The sequence below is a fragment of the Megalobrama amblycephala genome, linkage group LG9 (genome assembly GCF_018812025.1).
Source record: "Megalobrama amblycephala isolate DHTTF-2021 linkage group LG9, ASM1881202v1, whole genome shotgun sequence".
In the NCBI taxonomy this organism is placed as follows: domain Eukaryota; kingdom Metazoa; phylum Chordata; class Actinopteri; order Cypriniformes; family Xenocyprididae; genus Megalobrama; species Megalobrama amblycephala.
In genome coordinates, this window is record NC_063052.1 from 12,807,658 (window position 1) to 12,825,263 (window position 17,606).

The window sequence follows — 17,606 nt, forward strand, 5'->3', positions numbered from 1 at the left end:
ATTGTCTGGAGAGGCAAACAGGTCTACCTGAGCATCCCCGAACCGTTCCCAAATCAGCTGGACCGACTGGGGATGGAGTCTCCATTCCCCGGGGCGGGACTGCTGTCGTGAGAGCTTGTCGGCTGCATGATTGAGTCGGCCCAGTATATGAATGGCACAAAGCGACTTCAGATGCTTCTGACTCCATAAAAGGAGATGGCGTGCAAATCATACGGCGAGAGCATAGACCGCCCTGACGGTTGATGTACGCTACAGTCGCCGTATTGTCTGTACGGACTAATACATGCTTGCCTCTCAGCAGGGCCTTGAAGCAGTTCAGGGCAAGGTGTACTGTCAGCAACTCGAGGCAATTGACATGCCACTGAAGTTGGGGTCCTGTCCAGGAGCCCGACGCAGCATGACCGTTGCACATGGCACCCCAACCCGTAGCAGAGGCATCCGTTGACACAACAACATGCCTGGACACTGGTTCTAAGGGAACTCCAGCCCGAAGAAAGCTCAGGTCCCGCCACAGGGAGAGAGTCAAGCGGCAAGCCGGGGTGATGGTCACCCGAAGCGTGCCCTGTTGCCATGCCCATCTCGGGACTCGGTCGTGAAGCCAATGCTGAAGCGGTCTCATGTAAAGCAACCCCAGCGGGATAACTGCCGCTGCGGAAGCCATATGCCCCAGGAGCCTCTGAAAAAATTTCTGAGCCGGCAGGATATGGCTGATCGCCTCAGACCAGGGATGGACTGGGACTAAAAAACGGCCCTGGATTTTGACTAGGCCCAGCCCAAAGCAATTGGCACGCGGAAACTCGACAACAACAACAATAACGCCTGGCATGAGTGTCACAAGACTTTAATTGTGGCTCATGATACTATACCATCCAAATTATAGCAATAGCACTGATGTTTGTCTGTATTGTTTGTTTTGTTTCTATGCTTCTTCTATCTAACGTCTTTGCTGTTGGTTTCTTCCTACTCTTCCACTTCTTCTTCTCCTTACTTGGCGGCCATGGCCAACTTAAAGGTGCATTGCTGCCACCTACAGTACTGGAGTGTGAAACAGATTAGTGGGGGAAAAAAACAGGTGATGACTGCGTGCGTGGCGGGTGGTGGGCCGGCCCGCTGGCCGTCCTGGAGTACCGGCCGTTCTGTGATTCTCCAGATCACACAGATGGCCAGTCCGCCCCTGCCTCAGACTGTCTCTGAGCGGCCGAGAATTGCTGGGCAACAACCTCGACCACATCGCAGAAAAGGCCGGCCTGAGAGACAGGGGAGTTTAGGAGCCGAGTACGGTCCGACTCCCTCACGTCTGCCAGGTTCAGCCATAGGTGGCGCTCCTGGACCACCAAGGTGGACATCACCTGACCAATTGAGCGCGCCGTGACCTTAGTCGCCCGAAGGGCAAGGTCGGCGGCTGTGCGAACCTCCTGAAGGCCCGTTTGGTCAGCACCTGCCTCGTGCAGGCCTTTGAGCACCTTAGCCTGGTAGACCTGCAAGGTGGCCATGGCGTGCAAGGCGGAAGCAGCCTGACCCGCAGCTTTGTAAGCCTTGGTCACAAGCGTGGACGAGAACTTACAGGCCCTGGACGGGAGCTTGGGATCACCGCGCCACGTAGAAGCTCTTGGAGGACACAACTGCATCGCAACCGAGCGCTCCACAGGGGATACCCCAGCATACCCTTTAGCCGCCCCGCCATCGAGGGAGGTGAAGGCGGAGGAGGCAGCAGAAAGATTTTGGGCAGTTAAAGGTGCCCTCCATGAACTGGTAACCTCCTCATGCACTTCCGGGAAGAAAGGAACCTGGTGGGGGGCCCTGGTGTTGCAGCCCCCAGGAACCAATCATCCAGCCTCGAGTGTTCAGGATGGGGTGGAGGATTCCACTCCAACCCAATGCTCTCAGCTGCCTGGGCAAGCATGGCCGTCAGCTCGGGATCTGACTCGGACAACGCTGCTCTCCCAGAGAGCAGCCGAATCTTCATCTCCCGAGGACTCAAACCCACCTTGAGATGCAGCGATCGACTCCGGAGCCCCGAATGAGACGCTGGGTCCCCCAGAAGGGGAGGCAGCAGTCCCACCCGGAAGCTCCACCGGCTGAGATGCCTGGGAGGGGGGTGTGGCCCGAGGAGGGGGAGGTGGCGTGGCCCCACCAGCCGAAGATCAGGGTGTGGCAGAGGGGACTCGATACTGTTAAAGGTAATCGAGTCTCAATTTAAGCATCTTGATGGTCATGTTCCCGCAATGGGAACATGAACCATCCACAAAAGCCGCCTCAGCGTGCTGGAAACCCAAACACGTGAGGCAGCGATCATGGCCGTCAAGAGGCGCCATATAGCGACCGCACCCAGAAACACATGGGCGGTACGACATCTTTAAAAAGACGCGACCTTAAACCCGTAAGCTCTTTTAGGAAAATGCTCTTTTGGTACTGAAGCACTCAGGGGAAACAGGCAAGGCAGGAACACTGGAATCCGCTGAAATGCGCCGTCAACTAAAGCCATCTGTCACAGACTGGGTAATTCATAAAACTAATATGTTATTTTGTCTCATTTTTTTAAAAAAATAAAATACACATCTTATTTGTCACGAATGGGACTCACAGGCAGGGGATCCAAATGCAGCGTTTTTATTGAAGTAGAGTGGTCGTACAGCCAGTGGTCAATAGGAACAAACACAGTGTCAGAGAGCAGGCAGATTCGTTATTGTGAAGCAGGCAGTAAGAGGTCAGGGCAACAGGCAGAGTATCAAAGTCCATAAACAAAGCAGTAGTCCAACAGGTAACAGGCAAAGCTTCAACCACGATAAACAGACCAAGACCATAACAGGCAGACAGACAGACAGACAGGGATAAATGCTCAGAAATGCAAACACCGGGTAAGGCAAGACTTCACCCTTGACATGAGGAAACAGACAGCTTAAATACAAATCTAATGAGCTACACCTGTGGGGTAATCAGAGTCCAATCACGTGGCTTGTGGGAAGTGTAGTACGAAAGTGCGTGGATGTGTGTCAGTGATTGAATGATGAGGACCAGCTGGTCTGTAGGTGTACAAACAGAGTCCAGAGACAGGGATTGTGGGAAATGTAGTGAAGCAGTCCATGTGTGTGTGTGTGTGAGTGACTGAAAGCTGAATGGCAGGTGCAGGGTGTATGGGAAATGGAGTTCTGGTATGAATGAATAGTCCGGATTGGAGTGCCCTCTGGTGACTGTGACGGGCACTCTCTTCTGTGATCATGACATTATTATTGTCAAGCAAAAAGTTGTGCTTTGTGGTTTCCCCATTCTTTTGATATATGCGAATAGGTTTATTTCTATAATTCAATTTCATATTTGTTTGTCATACTTAAGCCTCGTTTTCATTCCTGTCAGAAATTTGACATGGCTCTACCCTGACTAAGCTCTATGAAGAAGCAGAAAACCATATTTGTATTATAATGGAATTGGATTACGGACCAAGTTAGAGGCAGAAAAAGATCATAAGCAGATATATTTTTCAGTACAGCCAACTGCTAAAAAAGTTTTGACTAAACGAATCATTGAAAATCAGAAATAAATGTGAAAATGAGTTTGAAGTGAAATGAGAGATGGAAAGTAACTTTTGCAGATGAGCTACTGCCACTGAACAAAATGTAGACCAACTTAAATAAATGAGCATATAAATGTAATACTTTTTTAAAAATTACAGTATATATTGCAATTATACAGATTGTTCATTTTATTTAATTTAAAAAAAAAATCAGCCCTTTTAATAGTGAACACTGGTTTTAAAACACATTTTTGAATAGAAAGAGGTTTTGCAAAATTAGAACTTATTGATGTGACAGTCATTTTTCATCTACTGATGTTGTGTACATTTAATCAAAGACAAAACATATGGTTTTAATCAGTATTTTAATCATTAGCTTGTCAATACATCTGGGGTTTGATAACCAATGTCACCATGATCACTTTATAAACAGATTAGCTACAAACCATAAACTGAAAATGATACATGTTGCCAAAATGGCTTGAAGATGCAGATACTCAATTTAACCAAATGTAATTATTCAAAAAATGATTTAGAAAAAGAGTTAATTACACTAATCTCATCAGAGGACAGTATAACTGAGCTGAGCTACTTGTTTAAACAGTGAATTCTCTTTTTTTCACCTTTAGATTTCCCCTTTAGTTTATCAAACTGTAACATAAACGTTGGCAACAGACTCAAAGAAATGTGTGAGGACTATTTTGTATCTTCCTTTATCAGATCTGGAATTATTAAACCTCCTGTCATCCTGCGGCTGATTTATCAGCGAAGTCATTGATACCGAGGCTCAATGTAAGACCGGCTCTGTTGGTAGAGTGCACATGCCTGAGAAAAAAGAGGATGTTGAACAATAAAGCATATGTATCTAAAATCAGACAGATTCACAGACTTACTCCTTCTGCAATGTAATGTTTGTTGTTTTTCCTCACCGAAGAGTATGTAAAAAGTTGTTCTCGCGCTCCTCGTGCTCTTTCTCACTTTCATACTGACACTCAAACTTCTCCTTAAAGGAGCCGAACAATCGGTGGGCGTGGCTAACGGGGGAGGTTAGACATAGTCTTGAAGGAGATTGGCCAATATTTGATGCTCCTCAGGGGGATCCGGAAACTCCTCACAGGTCATTCCTAATTAAACACATAATACCTCAGTGAGCATTTGATCAGATGGTCTGTAAGTGTAAAAGAGGCGTGTCACTGAATGTGTGTTCTCCAGTTACCTAAAGGGGGTGTGAAAATGTCCGATTCAGCAGAGCTGAAATCACTGTAGTCAATCATGTATTTATCTTTGTGGGACCCCAAAAGAGTGTTGAAGCCCTCCATCTCAAAGTGGTACGGGACGGCTGGGGAATCACTTCCCTCTGGACGTTTGACCCACCACCCGCCACGCACGCAGTCATCACCTGTTTTTTTCCCCCACTAATCTGTTTCACACTCCAGTACTGTAGGTGGCAGCAATGCACCTTTAAGTTGGATGGCAGCTGCACTGGCCACATCTTATGACCAGCCTGTGTGACCTTCTTCCAGACCTCACACTGAACGCCTGCTTAATCCTCCATCTTCTCAAACTGGACAAAAACAATGATTTTATTCACATATTCACACGTTTCAGAAGTTCAGAAACAGTGACACTGATATAGAGAATAAAACTCCTGCTAGAGCAACATACTCAAACAGCAACATTACACACTAGAGAAAGGTGAAAATGAAAAAAGCACTTTAAGTAGTACATACTTCAAAGTCCTGCAGATCAGGCAGTGCCGCCTGTGGCCGTATTGGATCCTGCTTTGCTCCTTTAAGCTGAAAATATTTAATTGCTTTAATTGGCACTGGTGTGATCTGGTAAATGACGCCATAATCCAAGTCGTTTCCAATCAGAAAAGTGCGCACTGTACCTGTATAGAGAGCAGCAATGAAGAGAAACTACTTACATAATCTATTTTGATTTTTAACACTGTGTGACTTTATCATGAGAAGATCACTGACTATTACGATAGTCGATGCGACTTCTGTTCCCCTCGAGGTCTTACCAAACTTCAAATGGTTCCTTTAGCCCAGAATCATCAGAATAAGGCAAATTCAGCTCACCTACAGAAAAAAGGCACATGTGACATACTGAAAAACAAGTGTACTGTACTGCAGACATCCCAAGTCTCCCGGAAGTTCCGGGAGTCTCCCGCATATTGATAGCGGCTCCCTGATGCCCGCAAATTAGTTAAAATCTCCCGGAATCTAGAGCGAGCGAGCAAGAGCGCGCATAGAGACTGTGTTTCAAACCAGCGCGCGCACGGCAGAGAGGGATAGGGAGCGAGATAGAGACCTTGCGTGTGTGTGCGAAGCGCATGTATGACAGAGAGCATCCCGAATGTCCTTTTTCGGCAAATCAACCAATCAATTATCAGTGAGGTGAGTTGACAAGTTTCATTTCATGTGCATATTATTCAGGCAAGTTGCCAAGGCTACATGAAAACAACAAACTCCTTAGACCTGTTTAAAGTTGCAATGGAAAATAAATAAAAGCAGTTTACATAAATAGTATAAGCAGCTTATATAAATAGTAAAAGTAATCTACATATTTAAACATAATTAACGAATAATTGCATATGCCTATAGCTTATAGCTCCTTCCTCTTTTTTTTGTGTTTTTTTTTGGGGGGGGGGGTACCTCCCTGAAATGACTTTTTGCAGGTTGGGATGTCTGGTACTGGGATGTACTGTGTAATTAGGCAGAAATGTACCTTTGACATGATACTTCTTTCCAAAATCAGGAACTGTTCTGCCACCAACTGGTGCGGCATCTGAGGAAGAAACAGAGAGAGAGATCACGCTTTGACTAAAACACAAAGCCAAATATAGGCTACTATTGCATTGCGTAGCAGGTTTAGTGTTAAAGACATCACAGGAAATGTGTTGCAACCCTTTAATAAGGAGAACTGCTTTTGATACCAGTTGCCGATGTTTTTAAGCAAATTTATTTGTTCAGTGTGTTACGTCTGGAGACTTTATTTTATTTAATTGTTTTGTGTGCTTTTGTGTTTTCTTTTTTTTGTTTTTCCTACATGTCCACAACTACCTTGCTGAGGGAGGTAATTGGGTACACCTGTGGCTGATTGGCTGCCTATTCACATCAGAGCCACTGATTGGCTGCACCCAAGAGAAAGCCAGCATATAAAGACAGCCCTGTCTCACAACAAGCGGAGAGGGTTGCAGATGGTTGTTTGCCACAGGGACTTCTTTTCTCTTGTCCCAGATAATGCCACCATGTTTTTGGTCAATGATTATTGTAAACCATTGGTGCTGCTGTGAATGTAGTTGAAGACTTATAGGCTTTGTTTTCTTTAGAATGTGAGATTTATTTTAAGTAAATCTGTAGGGAGGTGGGTGCCTTTTTTGTTTGAAATTGCTTTTCTCCTGGTTATTTGTAGTCAGGAAGATAGGCAAGTTCATTTGTTATTTATTTACTTTTTTGGTTATGTATAGGTAAGTTGTGATTAAACCTGAGTTAGGAATGTTTTGTTTGTTATGTTGGCCTTTGCCCCCCTCCTGAAGCTTATGTTTTTCCTTTTATCTTTTATATTTGATTTAATAAATATCCGTTAAGAATCATTGGTTTTGGGTGTGTGTTGCTGGGGTGGGAGACAAGAGGTTCCTGTGCTCTCTCTCTCCAAAATTTTGTTACTGCCATGTCATTACCCCTAGACTAAAACGGGCTGGCATGTAACAAGTGGGGGCTCGTCCTTTCAAGTGAAAGTTTACCGTGGCTTAATTGTAAGTATCTGCTCATTTTCTTTTGTTCTGTTTGGCTGTTTTCTTTTTGGTAAGGGAGAAAGCTCCTGTGGTACTGAGAATTATGGAATTTGATTTGATTTCATTTACCCTTTCTCCTACCATAGAAGTTTTTGAGCGTTGCAGGAAGGCAGATTTGTTGGTAATTGCAGACTTCTTTAATGTTGAGGTTCCTAGGCAGTCTACCAAACAAGTTATTAAAGATCACTTGTGAGAAAAGCTGATTGATGATGGAATTTTGCCAGATTACTCTGCCATCAGTGCTGAGGAACAACCTGGGCTTGCAGCAGAAGCTGTGGCAAGTGGGGTTCTTCCTGGTCTGGCGACTGAGTCTCTGGGTGAGTCTATGTTAGCTATCAAGTTGAAGGAGTTGGACCTTCTTATAAAAAAGCAGGAGTGTGAGGGTCAAAAGATCAGGCTTCGTGCTATAGAGGCACAAGCGGATAGGGATATTAGGATGCGTCAGTTAGATTTGCGTGCTCAGGAATTAAATCAAAAACCAGTTCCTATGCCTCGCTCAAGATTACCCTCTATGATATCTCCTGCAACTTCACCTGCCGCTGTTGTACCTCAAGGTGCTGCTTTGTCTTCCGTCGTTTCACCTGTTGCTATTTTGCCTCAAAGTACTGATAATGCAACTTCTGAGCCTGATTTTGATGTTGGCAAGTATCTTAAACTCGTACCCCCGTTTAGAGAGGCAGAAGTGGATTCGTACTTTGTTGCCTTTGAACGGGTGGCTATGAAATTACGGTGGCCAAAAGATGTGTGGGCTCTTTTGTTGCAGTGCAGTCTTTCTGGTAAAGCGCAAGAGGTTTGCTCCGCCTTACCAATAGAACAGTCTCTTGACTATGATGTAGTAAAATCTGCCGTTCTACGAGCGTTCGAGTTGGTGCCTGAGGCATACCGACAAAAATTTAGATCACATGTGAAAACAGCCAGACAGACATTTGTTGAATTCGCGAGGGAGAAGAAAACCCTTTTCGAGAGGTGGTGTCTCTCCAGCAAGATTATGTCTCTTGATCAGCTTCAAGAGCTTATCTTGCTGGAGGACTTTAAAAGTTGTATTCCGGAAAATGTTGTTGTCCATTTAAATGAGCAGAAAGTTGCGAACCTTTCCGACGCCGCCGTTTTGGCCGATGAGTTTGTGTTGACTCATCGGAATGTGTTTCCCCCTGCACGTCGTGTTAATGTATCCCCTGCCGTTTGCGAAGTATCTGATAGGGAAGCGAACCGTGTTTTCTCACGCAATGGCAAAGGTGAGGCCCATTTGAGTGTCCGTCGTAAAAATGCCTCCAGTGATAAGCGAGCTTGCTTTTATTGTTTTGATACCAGTCATTTAATTTCTGACTGTAAAGCATGGAAGCAAAAGAATTCTGCTTCCAAATCTAAAAGTGTTGCACTCGTACACCCCGTGTCTAAAGAGAATCATACAACCGCTCCTTCCTATCAGCCTTTCCTCCTGACTGGCTCAGTGTCTCACTCAATTGATTCTGAGTGTAAACCTGTCACCATTTTGAGAGACACTGGGTCAGTTCAGTCATTTATTTTAGAGGAGTTATTGCCCCGGTCTATTGAGACTTACTCTGGTACAGACGTGCTTATACGCGGAATTGGAATGCAGTGTATAAATGTTCCTCTTCATAATGTGTACTTGAAATCGGAACTCGTTACAGGTACTGTAACACTTGGTGTACGTTCTCAGTTACCTGTCGAGGGGGTGGGCGTTATCTTGGGAAATGACCTCGCAGGGGGCGAAGTTTTTCCCTGTCCAATTGTGGTTCGTAACCCTACCATGAGTGAGAAACCCGACTTAGCACGTCAATTTCCTGCAGCTTTTCCTGCATGTGTTGTGACCCGTGCTCAATCGTCTAAATTCAGAGACATGGTAGATCTCTCTGAATCATTTTTGGCGGTACCTGATGAGTTAGTGGAAGATGAGATACCAGTAGAGTCAGAACTTCGCCCTAACTGTGAGAGTGCAGTTACATTTCCTTTAAAGATTGGTAAGGAGCAATTGGTTGCTGCACAGAAATCAGACCCCTCATTGGTACATTGCATAGAAGTTGCTGTTCCCCTGTGTCAAGTGTCTAATGCTAAGGTAGCTTACTTTTGGGAAGATGCGGTACTCATGCGTAAGTGGAGGCGTGAGGCTCATGAGGATTCACAAGAATCGCCCCAAATTGTATTGCCAACTGATTACCGAGGGCAGGTATTGCACTTGGCTCACGAACATGTGTTATCAGGACACATGGGTGTCACAAAAACCTTTCGTCGAGTTTCACGGTACTTTTATTGGCCCGGATTAAAATCTGATGTATCTGACTTTTGTAGATCTTGTCCTGTATGTCAACTGGCGGGAAAGCCCAATAAAAAGATACCAGTCGCACCTCTGCAGCCAATACCGGTTATGAAAGAGCCTTTTGAGCGCTTGCTTGTTGACTGTGTGGGACCAGTACCCAAATCCAAGTCAGGACACGAATACATTCTAACAATAATGTGTACCGCAACACGTTTCCCAGAGGCGATTCCTTTACGCTCGATTAAAGCCAAAGTCATCATTAAGGAATTAGTGAAGTTCTGCACTACCTTTGGTCTACCCCGTGTTGTACAAACTGACCAAGGGTCAAACTTTACATCCAAGGCATTCACACAGGCTCTTGTTGAGTTGGGGGTTAAACATCAACTTTCAAGCGCCTCCCACCCTGAGTCACAGGGGGCGCTTGAAAGATTTCATCAAACCCTTAAATCAATGTTGCGCTCCTATTGTATAGCCAATGGGAAAGATTGGGCTGAGGGTCTTCCTTACCTTATGTTTGCTGCCCGTGAAGCAGAGCTATTAAGTGAACAGTTATTAGCTAAAGACTCTCTGCCTGTGACCGTAGTTGATTGTTAGCACTATTCGTGAACGATTGCATAAGGCCAGCAAACTTGCTAGAGAACATTTGGTTGCAGCTCAGTTAAAAATGAAGACCCATTACGATAAAAGTGTGAATCGTAGTTTTCAACCGGGTGACAGTGTCCTTGTCTTCTTACCCGATCCAGGTTCTGTGTTTCGAGCTAAATTTTCGGGTCCCTATGAAGTCAAAGAAAAGCTCAGTGACACCAATTATGTCATTCATACTCCTAACCGCAGACGCAAGACCCGCCTATGCCATATAAATATGTTGAAGCGGTTTATTAAACGTGGGGAGAAGCTTGCTTCCTCCTCTGTTTCACCTGTTGCTGTGGTCACTGCTAGTGTAATACCAGAGGATGAACCAGCTGAAAAGGGTGTAGAAATCGCAGCTAAACGCCTTCAAAACTCTGTCATATTGAATGACTTGCCGAGCTTTCTTGTACATCTGACAAGAGAACAGAGTGACCAGATTATTAGGTTGGTTCGTGACTACCCCTCACTCTTTTCTGATGTGCCTGGCAGAACGACCATGTTAGAACATGACATTGATGTAGGTGAATCTCAGCCAGTCAAGCAACATCCTTATAGAGTAAACCCTAAGAAGCGTGAGATAATGGGATCTGAGGTTGAGTACATGTTGCAGCATGGACTAGCGGTGCATAGTCAGAGTCCATGGAGTTCGCCCTGTTTATTAGTGCCTAAATCTGACGGCTCCTATCGCTTCTGTACTGATTATCGTAAGGTTAACTCCTTAACAAAACCTGACTCATTTCCTTTGCCTCGGCTCGAGGACTGTGTTGACAGAGTAGGCTCAGCCAGATATGTCACAAAATTAGACCTGTTAAAGGGTTATTGGCAGGTGCCCCTAACTCCACGTGCATCTGAGATATCTGCATTTGTCACTCCTGAACATTTTCTACAATATCAGGTCTTAGCTTTTGGAATGCGAAATGCACCTGCCACCTTCCAGCGTCTTATGCAGGTGGTCTTGTCAGGAGTGCCGAATTGCAATGCCTATCTAGATGACGTAGTAATTTATTCAAAAACCTGGGAAGATCATGTAAAGTCTTTGGAGTTAGTGTTCAGCCGCCTGGCTGCTGCCTCTCTAACCTTGAATCTTGCTAAATGTGAGATAGGTTACCACAGCTTTACCTATCTGGGAAAACAAGTTGGCCAGGGTTGTGTTAAGCCAGTTGAGGCCAAGGTTACTGCCATACTTGAGTTTCCTACACCCCGTAACAAGCGTGAACTACGCAGATTTTTGGGTATGAGTGGGTATTACCGGGGTTTTTGTTGTAATTTTTCTACTGTTGTGTCATCTCTTACTGACCTCCTCAGTACTACCAAGAGTTTTAAGTGGAGCACCGAGTGTGATAATGCTTTTAAAGCCGCAAAAGATCTCCTTTGCCATGCCCCAGTGTTGTCTGCACCTAATTTTGATTTGCCTTTCAAACTCCAAATAGATGCCAGTGCTACCGGTGCTGGAGCAGTCCTGCTGCAGGAGGACTCCTGTGGTATCGATCACCCCATCTGCTACTTCTCAAAGAAGTTCTCAAAATGCCAACAACGTTATAGCACGATTGAGAAGGAGGCACTTGCCTTGCTTCTGGCTCTCCAGCATTTCGAGGTTTATTTGGGAAGTAGTGCCATGCCTATCGATGTGTATACTGTCCATAACCCGTTGATCTTTCTCTCCCGCATGTCCAACTCCAATCAACGTTTGATGCGCTGGGCTTTAATTGTCCAGGAGTATAACCTTAACCTCAAGCACATCCGTGGTAAAGAGAATGTGGTGGCGGATGCACTTTCCAGGACTGCAGATGCAGAGATTTAAGGGGTTTGGTTAAAACAAACTGAGTTGAGATGCAATAGGCTTGTTGCACTACTATTAGAGTTTTGTGTGTTGCTTGTTTTTTACAATCTAGGGGTTGTAAAATTTAACGGTGGGAGTGTTACGTCTGGAGACTTTATTTTATTTAATTGTTTTGTGTGCTTTTGTGTTTTTTTTTTTTTGTTTTTCCTACATGTCCACAACTACCTTGCTGAGGGAGGTAATTGGGTACACCTGTGGCTGATTGGCTGCCTATTCACATCAGAGCCACTGATTGGCTGCACCCAAGAGAAAGCCAGCATATAAAGACAGCCCTGTCTCACAACAAGCAGAGAGGGTTGCAGATGGTTGTTTGCCACAGGGACTTCTTTTCTCTTGTCCCAGATAATGCCACCGTGTTTTTGGTCAATGATTATTGTAAACCATTGGTGCTGCTGTGAATGTAGTTGAAGACTTATAGGCTTTGTTTTCTTTAGAATGTGAGATTTATTTTAAGTAAATCTGTAGGGAGGTGGGTGCCTTTTTTGTTTGAAATTGCTTTTCTCCTGGTTATTTGTAGTCAGGAAGATAGGCAAGTTCATTTGTTATTTATTTACTTTTTTGGTTATGTATAGGTAAGTTGTGATTAAACCTGAGTTAGGAATGTTTTGTTTGTTATGTTGGCCTTTGCCCCCTCCTGAAGCTTATGTTTTTCCTTTTATCTTTTATATTTGATTTAATAAATATCCTTTTAAGAATCATTGGTTTTGGGTGTGTGTTGCTGGGGTGGGAGACAAGAGGTTCCTGTGCTCTCTCTCTCTCCAAAATTTTGTTACTGCCATGTCATTACCCCTAGACTAAAACGGGCTGGCATGTAACAAGTGTCATCAAGCTACGCCTTTGTTTTGAATAGACGACCTCTAGCGGCATAAAATCTACATACTGTGCCTTTAACTGGAAACACTTCAGGATGTATGCAGACAAAGTCCTGCATACATATTTACTGTATTTTCTGGTTCTATTCTAGAGACTGAGAAATAATTAAATATGGTCATTACATCATTGCTAAAACAACATCTTGGCTTTTGCACAGTACTGTATATGTAGCCATTTGAAATTACAGACAAGCACTGCATTCTAATCATGATGCAAACACACATGTAGCATCAGATATTTTTTTTAAATTACCACTATTTAAAGATATAAAGCAAAAACAGAATGGTCTGACTTTTGTTTTGTGAACGTATGCTATAATTTTATGCTATAAGACACACCTGCACAAAACCAAAAACAGCAGACGACATGAATGAAAATGCAAATTCACTCTTTGACTGTAGGGGGCGCTGATGGAACAGCAGCAGCTTTCCAATACAAACAGTCTCAGAGAAACTTAAAGAAATGCAAAAAGTGTTGGAACCGTCCCGCTCTCCCCCATTAAACGGATTTTGTCATTTAACGTAGCGTCCAATGCTTTAGCAACCTTTAATAATATTACTCGTGCTATTACATTCACTGCGCCATATATAGATAGGCTATAATAAGCTTGCTGACGATTCTGTCATTTCAGTCCTCAAACGCTATTTCGCTGTGTAAAATAGATCATAACATGCATAAAATAGTTTTATATAGGCTATGCAAATATACACGACTGTAACGGCAAGAGAAAGCGATAAAGATGAGATGTTGTGGGTAAAATACAAAACTTACAGTCAATGGATCTCTCCTCCTCCGCCATGTTTGAAGGTTATGATCCGCCCTGTGGCGATTCTGGCTTGGTGCCTCAGAGCGAAATCTTTATTATTATTATTGCAAACAATTTAGAGATGACATGAAATACAACTTTGCATACGTCCAGTCATCTGAACATATGGAAGAGAAAAAAAATAAATTGACAATGACTGTTAAAAAAAGAAAGATACATTTAAATAAGAACATAAAGAAAAGCAGGAACAAAACAAAGAAAGAAAGAGGATAAAAAAACAAACAAAAAAACAACAACACCAAAACAAGTATTAATCATTAAGATTTCATCATATCTCTTCAAAAAAGAAATAAATTTTTTGATATTAATTATTCTTAGTGATTTGATTAAATGTTACTTCACATAAAAAATCTATAAAAGCAGGCATTTTCTTAAGAAACCTTTGTTTGTGAAAACAGAATTTTGCCACAAGGATAAGAAAGTTAACAGTAAATTCTAAAGATTTGTTTTAAGCAAATAACATCCTTAAATATGTAAATTACAGTTCATATTAACTTTAGAAAAACAATAGGAACTCAAATCTTTCCAGAAAAGCGATGAAACATTACATGAGAAAAATAAATGACAAATATCTTCACTTTCTTTTTTACAGAAGGTGCATATATCAGCTAAATCACAAATTTTTGACACAAGAGCATTACAAGGGTATATACTATGCAAAACTTTCACTTTATTGGGTATACAGTATTTATATGGTAATAACCATGTTTTCCTCCACTGAATGTTATCTATTTTAGAACCCCAAAAACTCGAGATTGAGAAAGTTGATGAATAAATTGATGCCTCAGGGCGAAATCATACGTTGTGCCATTTCTCATCCTATGACATCCAATGGATCTAACAGTCCCAAGCTCCAAAAAGGACATAAAGGTCATGTTCAAGTAATCCAAACAACTCCAGTGGTTTGAGTTGGGATGGACCTTCCCTTACTGATCAGAAGATTCGAGTCGGACACTTTATATAAACTTTATATTTTTATGAGTTTTATTTTGGTAAACATAAACCAATATAACATTAAATTACATGAAAAGAGTTTTTTTTTTTTAACCTTTTTTTTTTATTATTATTGAACAGAGTAACAATCCATACAGTTACAATGACAAACATGAATAAAGTTTTTACAGTGTCAAAAAGCACATCATTGTTAATTCTGGCCAATCAGGAAATAGCTGTCGTCATCACAGCTCGTGCAGTCGCTCTGGAGAAGCTGTCTCCAATCAGTTGCTCTCAAATCTCTCGTGGTACGTTGATGCCATATGTCACATGGACTTTCTTCAGCCTCTGAATAAGCAGGATTTTTTGTGTCTTCTTTATAAGGATGAAGTGGTTTCTAGTTACTTAAAGTCACTACATGATAAATTCTGGGTGTAACTTCTAATTCTGCTTTTCTTAATTTAACTTCAACTAAATTTTCTTAATCTAATGAAGTAAACTAGTAGAAAAACAATGCACTCAAGTTAGTGCAACTTCAATTTTTCACACATTTTTCCTCTAATTAAGAGAGGTGTTTATTTACTTCATTGTTCAGTCACAGATTATTAAGTCAACTAATCAATTTTAACAGTACTTCCTCCACTCTTCCTCTGACCAATCAGCAAACTGGTTGATACCGAGGCTGTATGTAAGACCGGCTCTGTTTGTAGAGTGCACACTCCTGAGGAGGAAGAGGGATATACTCAAAAATGATAATATTAAAATTAAGCTTTCCAGAAATGCCAGTCACTATAAAAAATGGATTGGAGCAGCACACAAAAAGTGCTAGAAGCAGCTTTAGTATATGGCTGAACGAATATGGATGGAACTCTTTACTGTCCAAGTACTTCAGAAATCACTTTAATGTTGGGCCTATATGTGAATTAAACGTGGTACAATGGCCTTCATCATCACTTTACTAATGCCTATATGATGCAAGAGATTCATCAATATGCTAATTGAGGACTGTTGGGACACTCCAGACACAGGATGGTTCTGTCTGGGGAGGTTTTCAAGTTGTCTAAGTTATTTAACTATGACTATATTTACAATATAGCATAGACTCTCATACTGTATTGCTTAATTAATAGTTAATGTAAATAATACAATTGGGGTGTATTTTCACAATCTTATTATATATAAATAAATATCAAGTAATGCTTTTTTTTCTCACCGAAAAGTATGTACAAAGTAGTTCTCACGCTCCTCATGCTCCTTCTCGCTTTTATAATGACGCTCAAACTTCTCCTTAAAGGGGCCGAACAATCGGTGGGCGTGGCTAACAGGGGAGGTGCTGACATAGTCTTGAAGGGGATTGGCCAATATTTGATGCTCCTCAGGAGGATCCGGAAACTCCTCATAGGTCATTCCTAATTAAACACATAATACCTCAGTGAGCTTTTGATCAGATGGTCTGTAAGTGTAAAAGAGGCGTGTCACTGAATGTGTGTTCTCCAGTTACCTCCAGGGGGTGTGAAAATGTCTGATTCAGTGTGTGAGCTGAAGTCAGTGTAGTCAATCATGTATTTGTCATTGTATAACCCCAAAAGAGTGTTGAAGCCCTCCATCTCAAAGTGGTACGGGACGGCTGGGGAATCACTTCCCTCTGGACGTTTGACCCACAGACGATATGTGTTCTTCTTATGACCAGCCTGTGTGACCTTCTTCCAGACCTCACACTGAACGCCTGAGTAATCCTCCATCTTCTCAAACTGGACAAAAAAAGAAAAAAATGTCCAAAAACATTTCAGACTCAATGTTGATTTGGTTTGCATTACAGTTAACCGAATCTATGGGATTTAATGTCATTCGTATCTTTCTAAACCTGTATGACTTTCTTCTACACAGCACAAGACAACATTTTGGATAGTTTTAACTGTTTTTGTCTATACAATGAAAGTCAGTGGAGTCCAAAACAACACTGAACCCCACTGACTTTCATCTCATGGACAAAAAAAAAAAAAAAAAGCAACACTGAGACATTTTTCAAAATATCTTTTGTGTTCCAGAGTACATACTTCAAAGCCCTGCAGATCAGGCAGTGCCGCCTGTGGACGTATTGGATCCTCCTTTGTTCCTTTAAGCTGGAAATATTTAATTTCTTTAACTGGCACTGGTGTGACTTGGTAAATAACGCCATAATCCAAGTCGTTTCCAATCAGAAAAGTGCGCACTGTACCTGTATAGAGAGCAGCAATGAAGAGAAACTACGAACATAATATATTTAGATTTTAACACTATGTGACTTTATCATGAGAAGATCACTGACTATTACGATAGTCAATGCGACTTCTGTTCCCCTCGAGGTCGTACCAAACTTCAAATGGTTCCTTTAGCCCAGAATCATCAGAATAAGGCAAATTCAGCTCACCTACAGAAAAGAGGCACATGTGACATACTGAAAAACAAGTGTACTGTACTGGGATGTACTGTTTAATTAGGCAGAAATGTACCTTTGACATGATACATTTTTCCAAAATCAGGAACTGTTCTGTCACCAACTGGTGCGGCATCTGAGGAAGAAACAGAGAGAGATCACAATTAACTGAATCAACTTGCCTATTAAAAACAAACTGCCAAATATAGTATTGTATACTTGTGCAACAAGTTTAGTGTTAAAAACATCACAGGAAATGTGTAGCAACCCTTTAATCGTGAGATCAGCTATCATATTATCATGTTTTCCTCCTGTTATCTTGTTGTTTTCTCTTTACCTGCAGCACTCAGCAGAAGCACAAACCCAGCTAGAAGACGCCACATAGTGCAATCTGAAGAAACCAGACAGACTTCCACTGGAGATGGACAACAAACTTTCGTCCGTCTGAAAGAGTCTGAGTGTTCACGCCAGTAACAGAAGGTCACAATAAAAACACA

At 42.4% G+C, this 17,606-nt stretch overlaps 1 protein-coding gene across 2 annotated transcripts; it reads right to left on the reverse strand.

Annotated features, from left to right (window-relative positions):
* Positions 1–5,002: 5,002 nt before the first annotated feature.
* On the reverse strand, positions 5,003–17,606 carry LOC125275023 (counting factor associated protein D-like). 2 transcript variants are annotated; one of them, XM_048201636.1, is made up of 11 exons: positions 17,447–17,606; positions 17,186–17,245; positions 17,002–17,103; positions 16,751–16,911; positions 16,195–16,444; positions 15,907–16,102; positions 13,706–15,414; positions 6,245–6,304; positions 5,538–5,595; positions 5,242–5,402; positions 5,003–5,075 (listed from the first exon to the last, which is right to left on the reverse strand). In XM_048201636.1, exons 1-7 carry the CDS (start codon positions 17,490–17,492, stop codon positions 15,318–15,320), a joined length of 912 nt encoding a protein of 303 aa, XP_048057593.1. In that variant the 5' UTR covers positions 17,493–17,606; the 3' UTR covers positions 5,003–5,075; positions 5,242–5,402; positions 5,538–5,595; positions 6,245–6,304; positions 13,706–15,317. The 2 variants fall into 2 exon arrangements, with proteins under 2 accessions (XP_048057593.1, XP_048057592.1); XM_048201635.1 differs by having other exon boundaries at positions 5,494–5,595.

Coding starts and splice junctions, on each gene's coding strand:
- LOC125275023 (XM_048201636.1), bottom strand. CDS start 17,492: ATGTGGCGTCTTCTAGCTGGGTTTGTGCTTCTGCTGAGTGCTGCAG. Junction 16,103..16,194: donor CATTTTCACACCCCCTGGAG/GTAACTGGAGAA, acceptor GTGTTTAATTAG/GAATGACCTATGAGGAGTTT. Junction 15,415..15,906: donor TACTTTGTACATACTTTTCG/GTGAGAAAAAAA, acceptor CTTCCTCCTCAG/GAGTGTGCACTCTACAAACA.